The sequence below is a fragment of the Pongo abelii genome, chromosome 21, assembly GCF_028885655.2.
Source record: "Pongo abelii isolate AG06213 chromosome 21, NHGRI_mPonAbe1-v2.0_pri, whole genome shotgun sequence".
In the NCBI taxonomy this organism is placed as follows: domain Eukaryota; kingdom Metazoa; phylum Chordata; class Mammalia; order Primates; family Hominidae; genus Pongo; species Pongo abelii.
Window position 1 is genome coordinate 50,461,916 of NC_072006.2, and position 16,649 is coordinate 50,478,564.

Genomic DNA, 16,649 nt, shown 5'->3' on the forward strand with positions numbered 1-16,649 from the left:
CTCTCATATCCTTTAGGTCCCTTCTCACTATGGATACACTTGGAGAGGCCTTCCCAGGCCACCCTATTTAAGAAGATAGCTTCTCCTCTTACCTTGCTTTCCTTTTTTTTTTTTTCCAGATGGAGTTTTGCTCTTGTTGCCCAGGCTGGAGGGCAATGATGAGATTTCACTTCACTGCAACCTCCGCCTCCCGGGTTCAAGCAATTCTCCTGCCTCAGCCTCTGGAGTAGTTGGGATTACAGGCATGCGCCACCATGCTGAACTAATTTTTGTATTTTTAGTAGAGACTGAGTTTCACCATGTTGGCCAGGCTGGTCTCGAACTTCTGACCTCAAGTAATCAGCCCACTTCAGCCTCTCAAAGTGTTGAGATTACAGGGCTGAGCCACTGTGCCCTGCATTACTTTTCACTGTTTCATTGAACACATTTTATCAAACACCTACTATACGCCAAGCACTGCTCCAGGCACCTAGGGTTGAACAAAGTCAAGTCCAGACCCTTGTGGAGATTGCATTATTCCTCCATCCCAGCCACTTATCATCCCCAATATACGTTTTTATTTGTGTAATTTCTGTCTCACCTCACTAGAATATAAACTAGGTTTTGTTGTGTTTGCTGTTGCATTTCCAGGACCCGGAGCAGACCCCGACACAGAGGCTTTGTGTCTCAATAAACACTCAATAAATAATTGCTGGATGTAGGAATTGACATTTCTAGTTATTAACACTATATCTTGGTGGCCTTTATCTTACTGGGGCTAACTAGCCACCCGAAGCAGTAGGTGTTATTCCCATTTTAGATGATGAAACTGAGGCTTAGAGAGGAACAGGCGCCCCAGCACTTTGGGAGGCCAAGGCGGGTGGGTCACCTGAGGTCAGGAGTTCGAGACCAGCCTGGCCAACATGGTGAAACCTCGTCTCTACTAAAAATACAAAAATTAGCCGGGCATGGTGGTGCATGCCTGTAACCCCAGCTACTCCGAAGGCTGAGACAGGAGAATCTCTTGACCCTGGGAGGCAGAGGTTGCAGTGAGCTGAGATCGCACACTGCACTCCAGCCTGGGCAACAGAATGAGATGCTGTCTCAAAAAAACAAAAAAACAAACAAACAAAAAACAACAACAAAAAAACCCCACACACATACACACACACACACACACACACACACACACAAACAAAAACAACAACAACCACAAAAAAACCAGAGAGGAACAGGAGCTTGCCAGGGTGGTATAGAGTACCCTTCGCTGAGCCTGGTCCCTTATTTCCAGTCTGGTGACTGCCCCCTTTCCCTCAGTCTATTCCTTAAAGGTTCAAACATCAACATCATGAGGAACTTGTGAGAGCCAGAGGGGAGGAATCTCACAGTGGACTCAGGCAGGGCAGGGCAGTTTGCTTTCCAGGTGGTGTGCTGAGGCAGGAAGCACACTGGACTTGGGATGGGGGTGTGTTGAATCCTACCCACACCACCAACTCCCTATATGACCCTGGGCAGGGCTCTTTCTCTCTTAGAGTCTCAGTTTCATCACCTGTAAAATGGGGAGAGGAGTCAGAAAACTACCTCACAGGATGGCTGTGAGGATGCAGAAAGAAATGTGTGTGGGCCTGGCGTGGTGTCTCACGCCTGTAATCTCAGCTCTTTGGGAGGCCAAGGTAGGAGGACTGTTTGAGCCCAGGAGCTCGATACCAGCCTGGGCAACACAGCAAGACCCCATTTCTACAAAAAATAAAAAAATTAGCCAGATGTGATCGTGTGCATCTGTAGTGTCAGCTACTCGGGAGGCTGACGCAGGACTGCTTGAGCCTAGGAGATCAAGGCTGTAGTGAGCTATGATTGCACCACTGCACTGCTGCCTGGGTGACAAAGCAAGACCTTGTTTCAAGAACAATTCCAAAAACCAAAAAAGGAACGTGAGTGGAATAAAGCAGTTTTTAAACTGCAGAGCGGGCTGGGCACAGTGGCTCACGCCTGTAATCCCAGCACTTTGGGAGGCCGAGGCAGGCCAATAGCTTGAGCCTGGGAGTTCAAGACTAGTCTGGGCAATACGGCAAAAATCCCGTCTCTACAAAAAATACGAAAAGTAGCTGGGCATGGTGGCACACATCTATGGTCTGAGCTACTTGGGAGGCTGAGGTAGGAGGATTGCTTGTGTCTGGGAGGTGGAGGTTGCAACGAGCTACTGCACTCCAGCCTGCCTGACAGAGCGAGACCCTGTCTCAAAAAAAAAAAAAAAAAAAAAAAATCAAATAAAAAACCAGAAACCTGCAGGGTGGGGAGTGTGTGCACGTGGCTTACTTCAGTCTCCACTCAGAACCAGGGCTCTTTCCACCCTGGACTCTGGCACAATCATTCCTCATTTATTCCCTGTCTATATCTTCCCATCTGCCATTTCTTATCCTTGGGACGCCCTCCTCCACTCCACCAACCCACACCCTGCTTGTGTTTGGCCAGTGGGCTGGGTAACAGCTCCAGCTTGGCCCAGACTTTCCATGTGATCTTAGATCCAACATAGGCCCTGTGGGCGCCTCCGTCCCTCTGTCTATAATATGGGAACAGGGTAGGGAGACTGTGCCCCTCCCTTCTTGCATCCTAGGGTTTGGAGGCTCACCTTGGATGTCAAGCAGAGAGAAATGAGGGTTGCTGGGAGCTTCAGGCACCAGGCGGAAATAGAAGCGGTGCCCACCTTGGGGCTCGTCTCTGTCCACCACGCTGATGGTCTGGATGAGCTGAAGGGTGAGGAGGGGATAGAGGGCTAGTGGTGAGGCTGAGACCACTCTGGGTCCAGGTAGAGGGTACCGCTGGCCAGTCCTGGAAGCAACCCCCAGTCCCCACCCCCTCAGGGGTACCTGGCCTGGCTTGGCATCCTCGCATACAGCTGCCTCGTAGGGTGTGGCCAGTTCTGGGGGATTGTCGTTCACATCCAGGATTCGGATCCTTAGGGATGCCCGGGATAGCTGGGCATGATTGTCTGTAATGAGAGCACAGGAGCGAGGGGAGAGGCATCAAGTGTGAGATCTAGATAGCCTCCTCTCTACTACGAGGACAATAGTAGGCAGTGGGGTCATGCTCAGAAATTTGTGGGTTAACCAAGCTGGTACAAGGACCAGAACTGGGAACATTTGGGCATAAGTTAAGTAATCATCACTGTAACCACCACCACCATTACCATCAGCCTTGGTACCATTGGCATTATCACTACAACCCCTGCCACCACAATCACCAGTAGCACCCACTGCCATCACCAACACCATCACCACTGTTAGCATCAACACCACCATCACCATCTCCACCATGGCCACCTTTGCCATCACTACCACTATTACTATTACCATTGTCATCATTAAGCCATTACCAATACCACTATTTGCATTATCATAGTGCGTCTATCAACATAACTATGAGTACCACCATCACCATCCTTACACTGTTACCATCACCACCACCATCAGGTCATCACCATCACTACCATCACCATTAGAATTAGCACCACCATCACCAGAACCACATTCTCTAGTACTACACCCATCATCTCTACCATAAATAATACTAAAGCCATCACTATCACTACCCTCACCACCACCACCAACCCCATCACCATCACCAATATCACCATCACCAATGCCACTACCATCTCTTCCACAGTCACCACAACCACCATCACCAGCCCACCTATTGCTACTATTACCCCTGTCATAATCACCAATATTACCATCACATCCCTGGCCCCCAACAACACTGTCATCACCACTGCCATCCCTACCCCCTCACCACAGAGCACACAGCATGCACGTGGAGCATCTACATTCATTATTTTAAGTATCCTTGCAGAAATCCTGTGGTTTGGTACAATTTCTATCCCCATATTGCAAAGGAGAAACTAAAACATGGAATGCTTTCTAGACATGGGTCAAGGGCAACTAAACTCCAAGACTTCTGCTTTCTCAAGACCTGAGCCTAAACGGGCCAGACAAGTCCAAGGAGGTAGATCTTGGCCAGTAAAACCATGATGTCCCCACCCCTCCAAGTTGGGATGTCTTCAAGATCATGGTCCCTGTCTTATTTATCTCTGGGCTACCAGCATTATGGGATATGGTACAGGTAAATTCTAATATATTAATATTTGCTGAATGAATGAATGAAGCCTGGAAAGAATGAGACTGCAGGAGGCTTGAATTCCAGGTGTGGCTGTGTCCCTGACCCAGTGTTTGGTCTTGGGTAAGACCCTGCCTTCTCTGACATCAGTTTCCACACCTGGAAAATGAACAGAGCATAGTGATTATGAGCAATGCTGGGTAGTTCTGATTCCAGCTCTGCCGTTTTATGTCTGTGTAATCCGAGCCATGTCACTTGACCTCCCTGTGCCTCAATTTTCTCACCTGCAAAATCGGTCTAATATTGACCCAATTATGCCTAGCGTTCCATTACTGGAACGCTGAGCATGTGAGAGTTATTTATATCCTACTGCTCAAGGTCTTCCCCAAGGTCTGATTGCAAAAATTCAAAAACTTGCAACCTCAGGCATAAATGGGTTAATAGGTCGGTGAAGAGACAGATTGAGTTAATATCTGCAGGGCATTTAAAACTGTGTGTACAACATGTAGCAAGTGCTATATAAGCATTTGTAAATAAGCAGACATCCTCGAAGGGTCCTATTAGCAATGACATTAAATAATTCTAGGATGTGGAATACTTCATCCCATCCTGTCCTGTCTGAGCAGTGCCCTGAATGTTGGTGCTTTCTAACCCCTCACCAGCCCAGACTTCTGAGTGCTCTCTGGTGCCCCATCCTCTGCTATCTTGGCTACATGTTCATTACTGACATGTTCATTACTGACATGTTCCACCTGCCAGTGACCTCAGGAACATCTCCTGGAGGCGGAAACCACACCTCACTTCCAAGCAGTGACTTGGAAGATGGGGCTCTCTGGCTGGACTGGCAGGGAGCTCTCTTAGGGGCAGCCTGAAAGCTTCCAGGCATCCAGGCTCCCCATGAGTTTTGCGGGGAGTGGGACTGGTCGGCTGCCTCTGGCTGTGAACTCAGGATCCACTGTGTGCTGACGGCAGCTGCCCACGTGTTGATAAAGAGAGAAACAGAGATAGGAAGGCAGGTGAAGCCACCTCCTGGGGGCGCCGGGGGTGGTCAGGAAAAGGAGGGGGCTGAGTTCTTAATTAACTCAGACCCCGGCTTCTCTCTGGAGTTCCCCTTAGCCAGGGGCACATTATCTTCTAAGCTCACCAGATCTGCCACTCCAGTGATTAGAGGGGGCTTTTCCGGGGCGAGAGATGGGAGTCGTGACTGGGAATGCCGGGTGAACCGTTATTTTTAAGAGTGCGTTGTCGGAGAATTTCAACAGACAGACGGTCGGTGCTTTTGGGAAGAGGGGGGTGAGGCCCACAGCCAGGAACAGGCGCCTCTCTCCCAGCAGAGGCAGACGGAGAGTAGAGGGGGTGGCCAGGGCCTAAGTGACCTTACAGGGCACTTTCCCCTGCAGTGGAGGGTGGTGGGGGTGTATGGGCTAGAGGGAGAGACAGGGTCCTATGGGCCATGTCGAAGGTAGAGCAGGATGGACTGCTGAGTGAGTGATCTGCTCCTGGATCCTCACTGCGGATGAGACTCCCATTAAGCACCTTTGCTTTGGGCTATGCTCGGCCTCTCTTACCTCTTCTTTTAAAATGTCACAGGTTACCTTGTGAGAAAGCCCTAATGCCCTTGGCATGAGTGAGAGTCTCAGACCTAAAAGGTGGGGCAGCTGAGTGACCTCTAAATTGCCAAAATTGCCACCTGCAGATCTTATTCTAGGAATTCCTGAATGTAGGGCTGGCCTGGAATCCCAGAGCTCATGGGCTGGCCCCAGGTCAGTACCCATTGCCACTGCCATTGCCCTTGTGGCAGTGGGTCTCCAGCATGGCTGTACATCACAATCACCTGGGAAGCCTTTAAAAACACCGATGCCCAAGGCTTGGTCATTGATTTTTTTTTTTTTTTTTTTTAAACAGCTCCAGAGAATCAGCCTGTAGCAAGGTTTGCAAACCACTATCCTAGGGTGACTGGGAGGTGGAGGAATCCAGCCTGATTGGCTTCTTCCAAACCCCTCCTATCACAATTAGTATCATTTAGAATGGAAAATAATCCTATTTTTGCCACCTTAAATGTTTCTGGGATAAAACAAGGAATCCATCTGTTGATTAATCTTGATCTCTGTGCAGGATTTTCCAATTCATAACACTCTGTCTTATTATGACCTCGTGTCATCCTTGAAATAACCCTTGAAGAAGGCCTTGTTAAACCCACTTTCTGGATGAGGAAACTGAGGCCCACGGAGGGGCAGGAGTTTCCCCACAGCCCTAGGGGAGTCAGCAGCAGAGCTGGGGTTGGGTCCGAACCCTCCTGACTCCAAGTTGAGCACTTGGTCCTGATACAATGTCAGGGGCCCTCCTGCTGCCTGGGCATTTGTCCATTCAGTGGCAGCTACGGCTTAGACCCAGGCCCAAGTGGATCTCACCCAATGGCCGGCGGCAGGTGCCCCCTCCAAGGGCTGGGTCCCCCACAGCCCTCCCCTCTTGGCTTTTCAGTTCAGCTGACTGACATGCAAATTAGTTTAATTATTTCTTCTTCTAAAATAAATTATATTTTGCAGTAGCTGCAATATGTTGTGTCAGGCAAAATTACATTCAATATTTTAAAACTAATTGATGCAGCCTTGAGGAAGGCTGATTGACAGACTGGGGCTGAGCAGGCCTGCAGCCTTAACCGATTCCTAAATTAAAATGAAACGTGCTTTGGCCCAGTGCTTCCTCCTTGAGCTGCCTCACCATTAATCCGGGGAGGTGGCAGGTGAAGCCCCAGGGGTCTGAGGGACCTGAGGAGGCTGGGCAGCTCAGGGTGCCTAGGGAAGAGACCAAACTCAGGGCAGGAGAACTGCTGTGCAGTGGGGCAGGTCTCTCACCTTCGCTGGGCCTCAGAGTTTCTTCTGTATAACGGACAGGGGATTGGACTGGACAATCTGGAACTGAAACCTGTGGTTTTTGCTGACAGTTGTGGATCAAGCATGTCCTTTGTACCAAGGACATAGCAGTGAACAAGACAGCATGGTCTCGGTCTAGTGGCAGGTACAGACATTACTCCAGACTGTGATAAGAGCTGAGGGAAAAAAGTTAAGGAGCTGTGAGAGCTTGGAGTAGGGGGTCTTGCCTGGTGGGATGCAGGATGTTTTTCCTGGAAAAACATGATATTTCTGCTGAGTCCTACCGAGTCCTGACTGGGAAGTAATTGTACGAGGGGGATGGGAAAGGAAAGATTGTCTCAGGTAGTGGGATCAGCACGTGCAAAGGCCCTGGGGTGGGACGGGAGGATGTGGATAATAAGACTCTGAATCTCTTCCAAGGAGGATCCCAGCCCCTACTAGAGTTACTCATTTGACATCTGGACCAACCTGAGTGGGTGTGGGGATGGGGCTGGGGGCCAATGGGAAGGCAAGAGGAGACGGGACCTGGCCTGGTGCCCCTGTTAGGGCACTCTTATGAATGTGCTCCTCCCTGGAAGAATGGCAACAGACACATATTAAGCACGTGCCAAGGACCAGGGTCTGGGCTGCCCCATTTCGTCCTGTCAACCACGGTGGAAGGCAGGGACTGGTATTGTTGCTGTTTTACTGATGAGGAAACGGGCTCAGAGGAGTGAGACAACTTGCCCAAAGTCTCATAGGAGCTGGGACTCGAACCTGGGTCTGGTTTTAAAGGGGAGTTTTTAACCACCACATGATGTTGCCTTTCTTGTCTTTAGCTGTCAGAATCCATCTTGCCTTCAAGGCCCTGAACAAATTTCTCTGCTTCCTCCAGGAAGCTTTCCCTGATTGCTCTCAGTTCTGGGCAATCCAAGGATAAGCCCAAGTCCCCCATGCCCACAAGGCCCCCCATGATCATCCTGCTATGGCCTCTCTGGCCTCGTCTCTACCCCTCCTTCCCTCTTTCACTCTGCTCCGAGTTTGCTCCTTTACCTCCTTCAGGTCTTGGCCCAGATTTCTTCTAGGGGAGGCCTCCCCTAAAGACCTTATTTCCATGTGCCCTTTGCCATACTACCAAATACCACTTCCCTGCCTTATTCCTCTTTGTAGCATTTACCCAGCACCCTCTGTTTTTATTTAACTTTCTCATCCTCTATCTCCTCCCCTAGTATGTAAGCAGAATTTTTGTGTATTTTCTTTACTGCTGTATCCCTAGCAACTGTGTGCACGCTACGTAGTAGATGCTTAATAAAGATGTGTCAAATGAATGGATTCCACTGTCTGTGGCATCTCTGACCACGGCCACGCTCCAGGAGGGATGCTGGGGAGGTTCAGGGGGAGAAACTGAGATCTTCTTGGATAAACTGACTCTGTTGTATCAGGGGTTGCGTCCCCTCCATTTCAGAAGCAATCTAGTGCTGGGACCCCCTTCCTGCCTCTCTCTTCCTCTGTCTCTTGACCAAGGTTTTCTCATCAGTAAAACAAATGGAGTTGGATTCTGTGGCTCTCCTTGGCTGTCACAGAGAAAGACAGAAGCCTGGAGAGAAAGAGAGAAGTGAAGCTGCAAGAGTGGGAGTGGGAAGGAGAGTGGGGGTGGGGTGGGAGGGGGAGAGAGAGAGAGGAGAGAGGTCAGCTCAAAGAAAGTGCCTTCCCTCTCACTTGCAGTGGTGGGGACGTAGCAGAGCTTGGACCCTCTTCTCCACTATCCCCCCAGCCCCTCCCTCCTCCCCAAGGGAGTTAAATTGCATCCAAACACCAGGCTCTGATTAGAGCTGGCCAGCTGGGCAGGAAGATTTATCATCCCAATTACAAGCCCGCCAAGACAAGCAGGCAGGACAGTGAGGCGCACAGGGCGAGCAGAGGGGGGTGCTCCAGGGAAGGGGGTGTCAGGGTAGACAGGAGCGAACTCCTTGCACTCCCTGCCCTGTCCCCATGCCCCCCCAGCGGGAGCAGGAGGCTCAGGTGCCTTTCTCTGTCCCTTGAAGGGACTTCAGTGATCTATTTGGCTTCCACATGGAGACTGGAAGCTTTGACCTTATTGGGGGGAAGTTTATTCCTCCAAGGAAGGGGTGGGGGAGGACTTTGGGTGAAGCAGGGACCCTGAAATCATAACATCCCTGAAATTCAAAGGGGAGATGAAGGAACTTTCCTTCCCCAGGGGCTGAGCTGGTCCCTAATGTTCTGAGCTGTCCTACTCCATGGATATCACAAAATCTTTGTTCCCCTTGGGGTCCGTTAGGTACTCAAGGTGGCACAGGATCCCAGGAGTCATCCAGTCCAAGAGGACCCCGGGCCTGATTTGCACACCTCTGGTGTCAGGGAGCTCACTGTCTCTTGAAGCAGCCCCTTCCATGCAGAGCTGTGACATGTCTCTTTCCCGGGCAGCCTCCCTGGAGCTCCCAACCACCTGCCCTGGCCCTGCCCTGGACCCTCCAGCCCAAAGCTGAGCCTGACAGCCTCCCATATGTTCCACCGACTCCATGTTTGCCCCCTCCAAGCCATCCTCCCCACGAACCCGAGGGAACATTGGGGACCAAATATCTGATCACGCCACTCTTCTGCTCAAAGACCTGCGCTGGCTCCCTGTCACCTCCAGGAGATGTCTGGTTCCTCATGGGACACCAAGACCCTTTCTGTACAGGCCCAGTGAGCTTCTTCACTCACCCCTTGCCTCACCTGCTCTGGACACCCTCCAGCCCCAGAGCCTGGCCACACCCAGCCTCTCTGTTCTCAGAATGGCCTCAGACATCCAAGCTCCCAGGGCTTTGCACACAGGGGGCTTTCTGCCGGGAGCACCTGAGTCCCCTTTCTGCCCGTGGAAAAACTTCCTTGGCCTTTGAAACCCAACTCAGATGTCCTCTTGGCCAGGTGCTGGTGCTCATGCCTGTAATCCCAGTGCTTTGGGAGGCCAAGGTGAGAGGATTGCTTGAGCTCAGGAGTTGGACACAAGCCTGGGTAACACAGTAAGAGCTCCCTCTCTACCAAAAACAAACAAACAAACAAACAAACAAACAAAAACTACACACACAAAAACAAAAAAATAGATGTCCCCTCCTCTGGGAAGGGTTTTCTGGCCCTCGCTGGGTGGGCCAGTCTCTCCCTGCTCCTCAGGAATCGCTGCGACCCCATGACTTTCACTGTGTGTTGTCACTGACTGTCAATGGGTCTCTCCCCACCCACCCGTGAACTCTCAGGTCAGTGGCCAAGCCTCGTTCATCACTGGGTCCCAGAGCCCAGCTCTGGCTGGGGTGGGTGACAAGAGGCCCCAGAAAACACTGGCTGCGGGTACATGGCTTGTTGGTGTGTGTGTGGGTCCCTGCAGGAGAAACCTAGCACTCTCTGCTGCTCAGACCCCACTGCGACCTTCACTCCTCATCCCTGTCCCTTCCTCCAGCCTCCTTAGGCCTCCTCTGTGGTCCTTCTGAGAGGCACAGACTGGGAGTCAGAAAGCCTCATGGGGGGACTCCCTTCCTTGGTTTCTGTCTCCCCAGGTTGGGTATGGGGCTGGAGGATGGGTATGGGGCTGGAGCCAACCATCTCTGACATTCCCTCTCCTCTCAGATTCTCTCCCTGACTATTAAGAGCACCTACTGTGTGTCAGGCACACAGTAGGCACCTGCGCTAGGCACTTGAGGCACATTATTTCTAATCCTTGGGGGATTTATGTTTTATAGAAAGCACTCAGCACAATGCCTGGCATATTGTAAGCTTTAAGTAAATAGAAGCTGCTATTATTATTGTTAATTATTTTTTGAGATGAAGTCTTGGTCTGTCTCCCAGGCTGGAGTGTAGCGGTGCAATCTCAGCCCACTGCAACCTCCACCTCCTGGGTTCAAGCAATTCTCCTGCCTCAGCCTCCCAAGTAGTTGGAATTACAGGTGCCCACCACCACACCCGGCTAATTTTTGTACTTTTAGTAGAGATGGGGTTTCACCACGTTGGCCAGGCTGCTCTTGAACTCCTGACCTCAGGTGATCCGCCTGCCTCGGCCTCCCAAAGTGCTAGGATTACAGGCGTGAACCACCGTGCCCAGCCAGGAGCTGCTATTATTAATAGTTACCATTGTCACAGCTATCCGATAAACTAAGTATGATTGTCACCATTTTATAGATGAGAAAACCAAGGTAACAAGATGGGGAGTGACCTGTCCAGGCCCACCCAACTGGGAACCCTGTGACTAGAAGCATTTCTTCTCCATCATGCATTCCTGTTTTTCCAACTGGGCACGCAAGCCCATTCATTCATCCATTCAGTAAACACACATGCCTACTGTGTGCCTGGCCTGTGTGTGCTGCGGGTATAGACTGGGCCCTGCCCTCATGGAAGGTACAGTTTCCCAGGGAAGAGCGATCTTCACGAATACTCACACAGATGCATCTAAAAATCATAACACGTGCTCTGTGGCATGAAGGGAAAAGCAGGGTGCTGTGAGACGTGACTTGGCCTGGGGTGACCCAGATGGGGAAGCTTCTGGTGAGTCTGGTTAACCCTTTGCTGTTCTGGACATCTAGCTATTACCCCTCCAGATCAGCTTAGGGCTGGATGACTCTTGAGAGTGTGGCTGGGTGCACCCCTTGGCACTCCCCCCTCCCAGTGTTGGCTTTCCAAGTCTCCCCTAGACCTCCCCCCACCCAGTCACTTTGAAGACTGTCCCTTTACAACTGCCCTTTCCACTGAAGGATTCAGACACAAATTGTACTTTAAATTCAATATCGGTCATTAATATTTCATGATTACAAAACGTTAAAGATAATGTCAGTGGAAGGAGCGTCTGCACGGGCAGAATGGATGACTCAGAAGTTCAGGGAGAGGGGAGCCGGCATACTAAGCGGCTCGGGAGTCTTTGAGGTAATCCAGTATGACAGGCGGCGGCTCCTGGCTGAGTGCAACATTCTCTGAGGTGCTCACCAAGCGCCGCCGCTGTGTATAAATATTTCCCCTCTGATTCTTGTCACCTCATGTTTATTATGACCGGGAGCAGGTGGGGCCGCCGTGACCCTCTGAGTTTCCCTTCTGTTTTTGAGGAAGCCAAATGGACGCTTTGGCAGGAGGGCATGGGGCTGGGCGGGCAGACCCGATGGCCATGCACCTGGGGATCCGGCTGGCTTCTGGGAAGCCGGAGGTCTTGGGTCGAGCCTGCCCCTGCCAGGACTTGCTCTGTGATCTTGGGGCCATCCCTGTCCTTCCCTGAGCCTCTGTTTCCTCATCTGTAAAATGGGGATAATAAGTTTGTTCTAATCTCACGGAGATGGTGAAAAGGAAGAGTGGGTCAGTTATTTGTGACAGCTTTTTTTTTTTGAGACAGAGTCTTGCCTGTTGCCCAGGCTGGAGTGCAGGGGCATGATCTTGGCTCATTGCAACCTCTGCCTTTGGGTTCAAGTGATTCTCGTGCCTCAGCCTCCCCAGTAGCTGGGATTATAGGCACGTGCCACCATGCCCAGTTAATTTTTGTATTTTTAGTAGACACGGGGTTTCGCCATGTTGGCCAGGCTGGTCTCGAACTCTTGAACTTAAGTGATCTGACCCCTTTGGCTTCCCAAAGTACTGGGATTACAGGCGTGAGCCACTGTTCCTGGCCTGTGCGAGCTCTTGATTTTGTGCCAGCACCAGGGAAACAGGAGTGGAGGGGCAGCTGAGGAGAGCCGGGCTCTGGAGTCAGGCAGGCTGGGGTTGGGAACCTGGACGAATGACTTCGCCTTGCTGAGTCAGTTTCCTGATCCCCACAGTGAAGATGGCAGTAGAATGGACACCCCTTAGGGGTGAAGATTTCATGAGCTCATCAAAAGAAAGGGCGCGGAACAGAGTCAAGACCGACAGATACCATCAACTGAGCACTTACTAAGCACCAACCACTAGGCTAAGTTCTTCCCATGAGTTATGCTGTTTGATCCTCCCACCAGCTCTCTGAAGCAAAACCATTCCTTTTCCCATTAATTAATATCCTGGGTGAGGAGTGGGCAGGGGCTGGGGATCACAGCTCAAAGAAGGGGGGTCTTGAACCCAGTGGCTAGTCTTCTCCTTTCAGAGATACATCTCCTTCCCCACGGTCAGTTACTGGGGTTGATGGATGGGATGGGGGTGGGGCTCGGACAGCAGAGAGTGCCGAGAAAAGGGAGGCCATGCAGCAATGCCGTGGGGACCAAGCACACCTGGTCCAAATCCCAGCTTTGCCAGTGCACATCTTTGGCAAGCAAGTTTCCAAACTCTCCAAGCCTCAATTTTCCCATCAGGAAAATGGGTGCTAATCATGCTACTGATCATAATTCAATAAAGTATGTGCTAGAAAGCATCTAGGCCAGGATATATATATATGAAGCAAAAATTATAAAATGTTTGTGGAGGAGTACCCCTCCCCCAATTCTCTCTCCTATGAAATGGCAGCCTTACAGGCTTCGTATGCTATTCTAGCTGCTTTCTGAAAGAGACCCACTGGGTAGAAGCACAATGCTTAACCCAAGAGGAGATTGTTGCTGGTGGTGGGACATTGGGCCAGTGATAGGCTGGTGGCAGAGGGGTTGGGGGGGTGTGTATCTGTGAGTAGGGAGAGGAGGCATCCCTGCCCAGCAGCAAGGCCAGTCCTCTCTTACTCCGTCTGCAGCCCAGAGCCTCAGTTGCTACCCAGGGAACAGGTTTGAGGAGGCAAGGAGGGGGAGCTCTCTTCCCCCAAGTCCAGCCGCCACTTCCTCTCCAGCCACCTTTGTTATCTCCCTTTCACGCGGTGGAGGAGTGGATTCAAAGGCTCCAGAGCAGCAGGCAATGAGGTCTGAGCCAGCTTTGTATTTCCTTTTAAACTGCAGTTGAAAGAGATGAACGGAACTTCAGCCTAGGGACTTCCTTGACCCCAGAATGGGCCAGTGGGGCCTGGGAAATGGGGGGACGGCAGCTAGGGGAGGAGGAAGAGGGCTGGCAGGAGGAGCTTGGGGCAGGAGGGGCCTGGGGCAGAGGGGCCTGGGGTCCTGATGGGCAGAGGCGAGTTTGAATGTTGCCTACACGCCTGCAGCTCAGAGACTCAACCATATTCCTGTTGTCATGATTGCTTATTGGTGGCTCTGTTGATGCCTGAGACTTTGAGGGCTGATGGGGTAGAGAAATTGGGAGAGCAGGTGGAGGCCATGGCAGTGGCAGTGTTGCTCTGGGCATGGAGGAAGCCCGAGGGCACTCCCTGTGGCCTCTCTCCCAGTGCTCTCAGCTCCTCACCTCCACAGCCTTACTTACCTGGATGCCATGTCTCAGGGCTCTCTCTCTTTCTCTCCCAGTTCACATTTCTCCCTAGCTGCACCAAAAAGACACACACACACACACACACACACAGACACATATTCTTCCAGAAACTCAGGCCAAATACCCTGGAGTCATCCGTGACCCTTCTCCATCTCTCCCCAGGACATCAGCCCATGAGCAGGTTCCACTGGCTCTATCTTCAGCCTATATCCCAAAGCCAGCCACTTCTCACCTCCTCCTCCCCTCCTCTGTAGCTACTGCCCTGGGCCAGGCCATGGTCCTATCTCCCAAGCACTATTGCTTTCAGCTTCTAGCTAAGGCCCCGTTTCCCTCTCAGGCTCCAGGCTCTTCTCAATGCAGCTGCCAGAGGTACCCTGACTGAGAACATCCCTCCTCTCCCCAAATGCCTCCAATGACTCTAACTTCATTTGGAGTAAAGTCCAAAGACTCTCCAGTGGCTCTGGCTGACCACGCTGCCCCTCATCAACCACACTGGCCTCTTTGCTGTTCCTCCAACGTGCTTGGCAAATTACACCGCAGGGCCTCTTTGCACTGGCTGTTCCCCCTGCTTGGAATGCTCTTCCTCCAGATGTCAGCATGACTCCCTCCCCTTTTGAGGTCTTTGTTGAAATGTCTTTTCCTCATCTCTTAGATGTTCCCCTAAGAGAAGCAATGCACCTCCTCCTCCCAGTTCCCTTTCCCAGCCTCCTTCTCTCCTTGTTTCTTCTTAGCACTTAGCATCACCTGACATATTATGTCCATGCTTTCTCTCTGTTGATAGACTTGTTCTCCCTATGAGGACAGGAGCTTTTCTGTCATGTTCAAGGCTGGATCCCCAGCCCCTAAAACAGGGCTTGCACGTAGCAGATGCTCAATTAATGATGAGAGAAGAAAGCCTAGCTTGAGACCAGCCCTACCCCCTTGACTTGGAACCAGCCCTACTCCCTTGACTTGGAACCCTGCTGGATCTTTACTCGCACCCATCAGCTTTTGCCCTTACCTTCACCCCTGTGAGATCTTTGTCTAGTTTCTTTCTCTTTGCACCACCCCAACCTTTGGCCCCTCCCCCGTCGGCTTTGACTGACAGCGCTGCCTCGGCTGTAACCCCGAGCCCTTGGCTTCTCCCCTCAGCTTTTGCTCCTGGGCCCCATATTTTCCTTGGAGAGGGCGTGGCGCCCAGCTCACCCGCCTCCATGGCCAGCACCGTGATGTTGTGCCAGCCGGCCGTCTCGCGGTCCAGTCCCTTGCCAGTCACGATGGCGCCTGTGTCCGCATCGATATCGAAGATCTGGTCCAAATCTGATTCGCGGTCAATGGCGTACCTGCGGGGGGCAGGGCAGGGCTGATTGAAGGTGCCCCAGTGCCAAATGGAGCCCATGTCCTTTTCTCCCAACCCCACTCCAAGAGAGGGACCGCCTGCCTTGGACACACACAAGGGGCAGAGAAACCCCTTGCGACCGAGGAGGAGCGGGAAGCAACTGGGTGTGCATCTCACTTGCATGGGTAGCTGCTGTGACCATGGGCAGCCCTCAACCTTTCTGAGCCTCAGTTTCCTCAGTTGGAATGGAGCTAATAATTTGTACCCGCAGTTTTCGTGAGGGTTGGAAGCTGGCAAAGTGCTTGGCACAGTTAGACTCACTGATACTCTCTTCTTTCTCTCTCTTTCTTTCTTTCTTCTTTCTTTCTTTCTTTCTTTCTTTCTTTCTTTCTTTCTCTTTCTTTCTTTCTTTCTCTTTCCTTCCTTCTTTCTTCTCTCTCTCTTTTCTGTTTTGTTTATTTATTTTATTTTATTTACTTATTTTTTGGAGATGGAGTCTCGCACTTTCACCCAGGCTGGAGTGCAATGGCGCCATCTCGGCTCACTGCAAGCTTTGCCTCCCGGGTTCACGCCATTCTCCTGCCTCAGCCTCCCGAGTAGCTGGGACTACAGGCGCCCGCCACCACACCTGGCTAATTTTTTGTATTTTTTAGTAGAGATGGGGTTTCACCGTGTTAGCCAGGATGGTCTTGATCTCCTGACCTCGTGATCTGCCCACCTTGGCCTCCCAAAGTGCCTGGGATTACAGGCGTGAGCGACCGCGCCCGGCCCTCTTTTCTTTCTTTCTTTAGCCAGGGTCTCACTCTGTTACCCCGGGTGGAGTGCAATGGCGCCATCACGGCTCACTGCAGCCTCCATCTCCTGGGCTCAAGCGATCCTCCTGACTCACTGAGCCTCCCGAGTAGCTGGGGCTGCAGGTGCTTGCCACCACGCCTGGCTAATTTTTTTTTTTTTTTTTTTTCCAGAGACAGGGTTTCGCTATGTTGCCCACGCTGGTCTCGAACTACTGAGCTCAAGCAATCCGCTCGCCTTGGCCTCCCAAAGTGTTGGGGTTACAGGCATGAACCACTGCACCCTGCCGATTCTTATCTTTCCCTAAGAGATGG

The 16,649-nt window shown here is 51.5% G+C and overlaps 1 protein-coding gene across 1 annotated transcript in view; it reads right to left on the reverse strand.

The window, feature by feature from the left end:
* The window catches only part of CDH22 (cadherin 22), a 135,375-nt gene that overhangs the window by 10,966 nt on the left and 107,760 nt on the right, over positions 1 to 16,649 (reverse strand). Inside the window, exons 8-10 of the mRNA XM_024238983.2 lie at positions 15,411 to 15,547; positions 2,847 to 2,968; positions 2,609 to 2,726 (exon numbers count right to left, since the gene is read on the reverse strand). Coding sequence (XP_024094751.1) covers positions 2,609 to 2,726; positions 2,847 to 2,968; positions 15,411 to 15,547 — 377 coding nt within the window. The remainder of the gene's footprint in view (positions 1 to 2,608; positions 2,727 to 2,846; positions 2,969 to 15,410; positions 15,548 to 16,649) is intronic.